The 8,555-nt window shown below is 49.4% G+C and overlaps 4 protein-coding genes across 4 annotated transcripts; 1 reads left to right on the top strand and 3 right to left on the bottom strand.

Moving 5' to 3' along the window:
• Nucleotides 1-150: 150 nt before the first annotated feature.
• Nucleotides 151-977, bottom strand: M437DRAFT_17969 (uncharacterized protein; the record flags this gene model as incomplete). The annotated part of the gene is made up of 3 exons (XM_041018925.1): nt 151-372; nt 423-696; nt 745-977. Coding segments are annotated over 3 exons (729 nt in total), but the record flags the coding sequence as incomplete, so codon positions are not given.
• Nucleotides 978-2,750: 1,773 nt separating this feature from the next.
• Nucleotides 2,751-4,081, bottom strand: M437DRAFT_65785 (P-loop containing nucleoside triphosphate hydrolase protein; the record flags this gene model as incomplete). Its single annotated transcript, XM_041024637.1, has 6 exons — nt 2,751-2,781; nt 2,843-2,898; nt 2,951-3,049; nt 3,100-3,268; nt 3,319-3,941; nt 3,995-4,081. The coding sequence occupies 6 exons, from the start codon at nt 4,079-4,081 to the stop codon at nt 2,751-2,753; spliced, it is 1,065 nt and encodes a 354-aa protein (XP_040880211.1).
• A 772-nt stretch (nt 4,082-4,853) lies between these two features.
• Nucleotides 4,854-5,378, top strand: M437DRAFT_47779 (dUTPase-like protein; the record flags this gene model as incomplete). Its single annotated transcript, XM_041021524.1, has 1 exon — nt 4,854-5,378. The coding sequence occupies one exon, from the start codon at nt 4,854-4,856 to the stop codon at nt 5,376-5,378; it is 525 nt and encodes a 174-aa protein (XP_040880210.1).
• Nucleotides 5,379-5,474: 96 nt separating this feature from the next.
• Nucleotides 5,475-6,830, bottom strand: M437DRAFT_9695 (uncharacterized protein; the record flags this gene model as incomplete). The annotated part of the gene is made up of 1 exon (XM_041029104.1): nt 5,475-6,830. A coding segment is annotated over one exon (1,356 nt), but the record flags the coding sequence as incomplete, so codon positions are not given.
• Nucleotides 6,831-8,555: the final 1,725 nt, after the last annotated feature.

Here is an 8,555-nt window from a genome sequence, read left to right as displayed (position 1 = left end):
TGTCGTCGTCTTGGCCTCTTTTGGCCGTGTGGGCTCGATGATGGCGTTGAAATCGTCCATTGATCTTCTGGACAGTCCCAAGTTGCTCTTTTGTGTGTTGCGTGTGCGGCTGCGGGCTGTGAGGGCTGTTGTGCTGGCGTGACGTCGTCTGATATAGGCTGAGCTGCTGACAAAGCCCGGTGTCCAACTCTTAAGTGCTGGTAGTGCTTCGCGCAAAAGAGGCCAAACGCAAGGTAAATTCGAGACGTAGATGGCTACTGAGGCTTCTCTTGTATACCAGAACATGTAATCCGCCGAATAGACGGATATAAAGAACTCGGCTTTTGTGAGAGTGGCTGCAATGATGACAAAGATGCCCATCGAGAAAACGCACTTTTGCAATGTTAGCGATGTCGACGGTTGTACATCTGAAAAGTACTGACCAAGAGGACAAGCTTTTGTTTGAACCTAATCGAGACTTGCATGATAAGCGGGAAAGGAATCATGAGCATGAAGATGTCCGAAGAGATGTTGAAGGTGGCCTGAACAATTGCATAGTCGTACAGGACCATGCAGTTCAATGGTGGTGAAGGAGAGATCTGCCAGTACGAAGAGAATGGCCGGCACTCGAGAAAGTATGCCAGTTGACAAGCTACATAGCCAACTGCAGTGTAGACAGCAAGAATTTTGACCGCTATTTGTTGTTTCAGGCCCATTCTGCATATGGTCAGTATCAACAATGGGTCCGGGATCGATTGCACTTACGTGAGACGGCCGTATAACTTCAAAGTGCATACTTTCAAGATCCAAATGGTATTGAGCATAGCTTGTTCCGCAACCAAGTCAATTTTGGCTCCCTTCTCCCTGACTTTGACTTCTTTGTTTGTGAGTGCGGAAACATCTTCTCCAGGCATAGCAAGTGCGGAGCCACCGCCTTGGGCCGTCAAGTTCAACGTCACAATCAGGAGCGTGTAGAAGATAGCAGCCACCAGGATTAGGTAGTCATCGAATTCCAGATGCCGGACACCAAGCTTGCGGATTCTGGCATACCTGAATCGAAACAATAAGCATTGGTCTGAGCAGATTTGATATGGGGGACGAACATGCGGAGTGCAATAACCACTATACCCAGTGCGTATAATGCCCATGATTCTCTTTGTAAGTCATGTTGAAACCCCAGAGAAAAGGCTCCCATGTTTGGGTAGTAGTATGAGGGGTGTCGGCGGGCTCCGGTGTTGGTTAGGTAAGAATTTCGTTCTCCAGGACCGAGCTCGTACAATGACAGCGGCAGTTGTAAATATGCTTAAGAAAACCTGGAGTTAGGTCGAGCACTCTTGCGGAGAGATCATGCTAGTTTGGACCCTGTAGATGGAAGCTAAAGTGATAGAAAGATCATTCTTCTGTTTAGTCTCAGTTGTATAGATGAGCAGAACCAGGGCACATCCTTCGGGGATCAGACCCTACAAGTATGCACCGAAGCTTCACCCCAGGAACTCGCGGAATAGCACCCATGCCAAAAAGAACCGTGCCCCCAGCAAAAAGCCGCCATGTGGATCAGAGTTGGTGGAGCTTTGAAGTCTGTAGGATGCAGTTTGTTCGCCAATTAGGTTTTTGCTAAGGCCATTCGAGAAGACTCAGCAAAACGCCAATCATGTTCTTTAGGCGAGATTACGAACTTCTACTGCCAATCATGAATTCCCGCAAGCCATGGGACACGCGGCTGAAAGAAGATGATGGTAGCAATGTGTCCCATTGGTTGCGGATGATGAGATAAGCACGGCAGAACAGAAGCTTCCGTCTCTCCTGAGAGTCTGAGACCTCGAACGCCGAAGCCAGAGGTCCATAAGTGAAAGACCAGCCACGAGCCCTATTATCGACGCCAGAGCGCGGACATCGTTGTTCTATTCCGGCAATCGGAAACCGAGCAGCATGAATGAGTCGCACGCATGTGCTTTCTGTCGGCAGCAATCACAACTCAACGCTGGCGCATCACTTCGTATGCACAGTCCCAGGTGATCTGCAAACCATCCAAATCCTTTCTCGGTCACCGAGGCCCTGAATTGCGAATTTCGGAAAGTCAAGGCAATGGAGCATGCACGCGATAAGGGCAGAGTTCTCTGGATTCATCTTCTAGCAAGCGCTGCGAGGCTCGGTGGCGCTTGCCTATTGTCTTGAGGCTTTTCGTAAAAATAAGGTGCGAATCCTTCCCGGTTTCACGCAGACACGCGAGGGATCTCACGTGTCATGGGCAGATCTTCCTTCTTTGGATGCTGAAGTCTCGGAGCGATGAAACTTGAGATAGCAGCGATCGACTAAGATATTCAGTAATAACGCGCGACCCGGGTGTGCGGTGCTGTGTGAAATTCATCTGTAGAGTCTCCGGCAACCGGGGTGAAACCTGAAGAACTTCCGACATCATGCAGCCTATCTTAGTTAATTAATGTCATCATTTCATTGCTACGAACATGTACACCGAGCTATTTAAGAGCCATGTTCTGTGCTTCTTCTAAGAGTCAGACGAGCAGAAGCCACCACCGCCTCCAGGTCTCGGTTGGTAAAGAGCAATGCGATTCGTTTTGAGTCATGCGATATCGGGGCGTTCTTCCTATGCGATACTCCCTAAAAAGGCCGAAACAACTTTGTGTTGGCATGTGTATTGTAACGGGGTCGAGTCAGGTATGAGGGTATCTTGGAGCAGGTGGGCCTTTTTGCATGTCAAAGAGCCACAGTGGGCTGAAAAAGGTCGTGTTTTCCGATCGGACATGCGGGAATCAGTCATCGAAGTCCATGCCCATGAGGTGACTACGGATTGAGTCAGCAACAGCGATCTTAGTGTGATAGCAAGTCTGTCATGATCGCGTACCTTTCGACGATGCGCATGACCTTGGCAACAAAGGCTTCCAGGTGGAAGATGTATTTCTTTCTCACGTCAGTAATGAGGATGCATGCCAGAGGTAGCGGTGTCGCTTACTGTGCCCATCTGGATACGGTGCTCGTAGAAAGCCGACCATTTGATGATTTCGGTCTTGAGAGCGTCGTCAATCTTTGGTATCAATTTGAAGGTCAGGGTCTGTGGAGATCAGCATGTGCACGTGCGGAAACGATGGTCGACGAGGCTACCTTCAGAATGGTACTAGCTGGAATGCAATGAGTAAGGAGATCATAGAGCTTGGCCCTGACTTGCAGGATGCGGGCAGGGCTGCGCTCGGCAAGAATTTCGTCGGCAACTTGGGCGATCAGAGCCTCCCAATCAGGAGGTGGGATCAGCGTCTTCTCGGTGACTTGGTCGCTATGGAGAGTCAGCATGGAGCGTAGTGGCATGTTTAGTGGGCTTGATACTTTTGAGCATGAACAGCCTCAAACATGAGCAGAGCACGACGCAGGTTGCGATAGCTCTCCTTGGCGATTCTCTTTTCGAGACCCTCACAACGTGTGTAACCCTCCTTCTTTCCGACCTGGGCCAGGACTGTGCAGATCTCGTCTTCGGTGGGTGCAGCGACTCTGACGAGCAAGGTACGACTTCGAATAGGAGCAATGATATTGCTCGTACTGTTGGCCAGAAGGATCAAGCGCAGATTGGGACTGTATTTCTCCATTGTTCTTCTCAGGGCAGCTTGAGCGTCTCTGGTGAGATGGTCGGCCTCGTTGATGACGACAACCTTGAAGCGCTGCTTGGCTGCCACATCGACTTGCTGCGTCTGAGCAACCTCCTTGAGAAGGTCTTGTACGACAACACGGTCATAGTTGCCCACATCGCTAGGTGTTATCTCGAGATGGTAGTTGGATGAGACGATGTTGAACTCGAGCTTGCGGTTGCTCGTTGTCTGGAAGACTCGACTGTCGATCTTTATCTTTTCCACACCAGGACCATAGAGTGCGCGAAGAGTGGCTGTGATTCTTGTCTTTTTGCCGGCTCCTGAAGGTCCATAGATCAGAAGATGGGGGAAGTCTCCGCTTTGCGCCTGTGAAGACGTCAGTTCTATTTGGGCAGCACTGTGAGTAGGGCGCGGATTACCAGTGATCGTAGGCGTTCAGACAGATCATGGTGGTACGTCAATGTTTCCAGAGAGCGCGGGCGATGTTTGTCTACGAGAAGAGCCATGGTAGGTGTGGTTGATGCAGTGTGTGTCCGGCGTGGATGGCTGCGAGCTGTCGATTTCGAGATGACGCGACTTTGCGCGAAGGCGCGTAAAGTGCCAATCTTGACAGGGTCGCCCTTGCCAACACTAGCTCATGAAATTTTGACCACAGCAACAAGCACTTCCATCAAAAGCAGTCTCATACTAGCAAGAATGTTCAATTTTCATGCTCAGTATCAATCAATAGTGTCAGTGTTAGCATCGGACCTTGTTTACGGCTCAGATCTTGTTGTTCTTTCGGCTTACACAATTGTATTCACATCGGTTAGAACGTTGCGGCACTTGAACAGAACACTTTATGAAAGCAGCGTGGGACTTTTTCGGACCATGATCTGTTTGTATATGGTCTTTATGACACATGAAGAGCTTTCAAACTAGCTGACAAGTCATTCAGTTTCTCACGGGGCCCGAAAAACGCTTCATATTCTGGTTTGCAATCGCAACTAATATAGCTGGTTGCGTGGCCCAATGGCAAGGCGCTTGACTACGAATCAAGAGATTCCAGGTTCGACCCCTGGCGTGATCATTTTTGTTGATCTGAGCAATCTAGATTGATAATTTTTTTCGATGTCAAAGACAAGAAGAAAATCCGAGGCTTCGTTGTGCACAGACTTGAGTTTGTGCTGGCATAAAGTGAGGGCCAAGTTTGCACAGATGCTGCATATATATATCACCAGCTGTTACCATGCTTCACATACTACGACCTCTCGCAACCAACAACAATTCCAGACCACAATGATCATCGGCGGCGTTGATATCGTCAGTCGCCAAATTGTGCGAAACCTCCTCAATGCATCCCACCAACAACAACCTTGTGGCGTAGACCTCACTCTTCGCTGTATATCCAGATGGACCTCTCCAGCCACAATCGACTTTGACAACACACACCGTCAAGCTGCCAGAACATCCATCATTCCCTTTTGCCCCAAAACAAATACTGTCACCCTACAAGCTGGAGCATATCTGGTCGATTTCAACGAGACTGTCAAGATACCGAGAAATTGCATGGGCAGCGTGTTTCCTCGATCGAGCTTATGGAGGAGTGGTGTAGGTCTACAGGCTGGCGTTGTGGATGCTGGGTATGAAGGTGCGATGGGTGCACTTTTAGAGGTCAAGAACCCTTGTGGGCTTGTTCTGTATAAGGATGCAAAATTGGCACAGCTTGTTTTGGAGCAGATGGAGCGAGAGGTGGAGGGATACAACGGGGTCTATCAGTCATCAACCAGTAGCGTCGGAGTTGACGGTGCGAAGCAAATCTGATGTGTGAATTTCGAAATGCCTCAAGAACAGAACAGAACGATTCTACCAGAATTTATGACTTCAAGTAGTGTCAGGAGTATTGCCGCTACCATTGAGACCATGTTCTTGTCGGAAAATTTCCATCCATTGCGTGTCGTCAGCGAACGTCTGGTTCCAAGGATCGTCGCTGTCAAACCACAGCCGGCGAGATTCTTGCTGAAACATCTCATCTGTAGGCACGATGCCAGCCTTCATTTTCTCCTGAGCAAAACGACCAAGATGAAAGGTCAGGATCTCCCAAGCTGTCTTGAATTGCTGGTTGTTCTCGACTGGACGATTGTCAGGCGAAGGTGATGGATCTGCCACGATGTTGTTGCCATTGTTTGCTGCATCTCTCAGTGCAGCTCTTGAGGAAATTTGCGCAAGAAGTTCCGAATGTCCAGGCTTAGTTGCAGAGAATGGAACCGGCGTCTTTGACTCGGAGCCAATTAGAAAAGGAGGCATCGAGTTTGTAACTTGTTGAGCGACGTGTGGTTCGAAGCCATGAGTCCCTCTCCAATCCACCATCTTCTTTCCTTCTCGGAAATGCTTGCTCAGGTGATCAGCTCGGGCTTTCCACTCGCTCAACTCGGTGCTGCAGAATCCACAGCGAGATTTAATGGGGAGCTCCGGAGGCTTCCATTCTCCAATCGTTGGAATGGTATCAACCTTGTGAACCAACCTGAGATGTTGTATGAGATGATCCTTTCGCTTGAAGCTTCTTGACTCTATACTCTTGTATGCACAAGCAGTAGAATTGTGGCTTTCTAAGTGTTCTTTGCTTGGTTGAGGAATTAAGCAATAAGCGCAAAGAACACCGCCTGATGATGGGCAAGTGACTGTCTCGCCATCAGGGGTGCAAACCCATTGCTCAGGATTCAGGTGTAATGATTTCTCATGACGACACCAATCAAACTTGTTCTTGAATGTGTCACAGCAGAACGTGCATTGAAAAGGCCGGTCATCATTACCAGTTCCTGGTCGTGCTCGAGATTTGGTGACTTTACCACGAGCATTGTTACGATGATTCGAGCTTGTAGAAATACGAGAGTTACCCGATCGACCTGATAATATAGAGTCCATCGAGCCATTTGAGGTACCACTTTCGAGACTGCTTATCGAAGCAGGCCTTGATGTTCGACGGGCGGCGTAGCCAAAGCCTTGAGTTTCGATGCCTGGTGTGCTGACTCTACTACTGTTTGCAGAGCTCACAGTGAGATGGCGATCGAGATCGGTCGAAGCTACTGCGTGGTTGATAGCAGATAATGATGCTGGTTCGTTCTCAGGTGGGCTATTTTGCCAGCGTTGTAATGGGTTCAAGGCTGACCAATCGGTGTGTTGCTGTTTAGGGATTGAAATTGGTACGCCCGAGTTTCTTGAGTACAATGACCTCCGGCGAGGGAAGCCTTTTCTAGATCTGCTGTCACGTCTTACTGACTGTGCGAACCAGTCCTGCATCTCCTGACTATTTGCAGTCATTGCAGCATTGGCTGATTGATCTTGGTAAGGTGATGTTGGTCCTGCGGACAATGGTTGCTCGTAAGCAAGCCCTGGAGTGACCGCCGGCGAATTCATATATGACCCCTGGTAGTCTTGCATGGCTGATGGACGGAAAGCTGACATGTCCATGGCATTAGGGAAATATGGGTTAGATGTGGCTTCCAAGGAACTGTCCCACAATCCCACACCCGTCAAAGGCTCGCTGAGCGGTGCCTGATTTTCGGATGTCCATGGATAAGTTGTGCCATATTGGGGCTGAACTTGTGGTGGATTTGACTGATTATGATGTTCCTCTGATGGCAGTCCCGATTGACTGGTTTCGCATCAGTGCAAATTCTCTCGTAACAGGAAGAGAAAGACCAACTGATTCGCCGAATTGACCGGATGCTGGTCTGGTCGTCGCATGGCTGACTCGAAGTCAAAGTAATCCATGGTCGGTTATACACGGTCTATGTAATCGCAGCAGTCACGATATGAAGGACAAGAGAATAGTATGCATGAAGAATGTGTTCTGATTGGCGATTGGTGCGGCCGTCCTTTGCGGAAGCCAAGGACGGACGTCGTCGAGCTTCAGAGTTTGCCGCAAACCGTGCGCTCTCGCAACTCACGCGCCCGCACCCGATCAGTCCCCGACGCCGACCTCAGCTCATCCTTGCCGACCGTGATTGCTTGAGTCCTCTCCTTCGCCAAATCGCTGGGGACTTTCGACAGTCTCGTTTGCATCGCAATTGTTTTGCCTACAAGTCAATTGAGTTGTCCGATCGATCGACGCGGCATGTTGCTATGGACCCCTTGTCCCTCCCCTTAGCCAGGCTTGCATCCTTCGCGAAGACCGTGCACATAGGGGAGACAACCGCTGCTGCTTTCTGAGCTTTCAACACGCAACTGGCATTCGGCCACAGCATACCAATTGGCTCACTGTAATTAGACTATCAAGACGTTGCTTTATCGAAGCCATGTTAATTCGGATCCTGCCTATACTCTAATCTCAACCATGTCGTAGTGATAGAGTGTGTTTTGATTTCGCCTCCCGTGAGTTTCCCCCATAACACACAACGGCTTCCCCAAGGACTTGCAACAGCTGTCACCGGTCCTCCATTCAGGATAGCAAACTTGGTTGTAGGCATTCTGGACCTCTAATTGATCTACTTGGCGATGTTGATCTGCAGCACGTGAGGGGCTAGATTGTTTCTTTCTTCCTTTGCATGCTATCTCCACCATCTTCGATACGCATGCGTGCCTGCAGCGAACACGCATGATGGCAATTGGCCGTTCGAAACGTCTGCTGTCAAGCTTGCTTGGTCGAGCCGCCCCCTTCGAGCGGTCTCGTTGTCTTGTCACCGGCTTTTGCTATTTTGTGTTAGCAAGTAATCTTATCTCCAACTCAACGACAACGATTCTGACGCAAAATCATATCGCTAATCCACCTCTCGTGTCCGTCATGCAGGAGGAGTAACAATGGAGATTGAGATCCGCACGACAGGTGTAACGCTCCAAAGAGGCGAATTAACCAAACAACGAGTCAATGAAAGGCTTCAACCTGATAGAAAGGCATATATATACCATTGTCCATCTCTGCTTGTAGTCTCATCATCCAGCAACAGCAACAGCTTCTTCAGCAGCATCTTCCAGTCTTTGGCTCAGCCGTCCACTCTTTAC

Source organism: Aureobasidium melanogenum (assembly GCF_000721775.1).
Source record: "Aureobasidium melanogenum CBS 110374 unplaced genomic scaffold scaffold_9, whole genome shotgun sequence".
NCBI lineage: Eukaryota > Fungi > Ascomycota > Dothideomycetes > Dothideales > Saccotheciaceae > Aureobasidium > Aureobasidium melanogenum.
The sequence above is the reverse complement of the archived record's forward strand: the minus strand, read 5'-3'. Positions and strand labels throughout refer to the sequence as shown.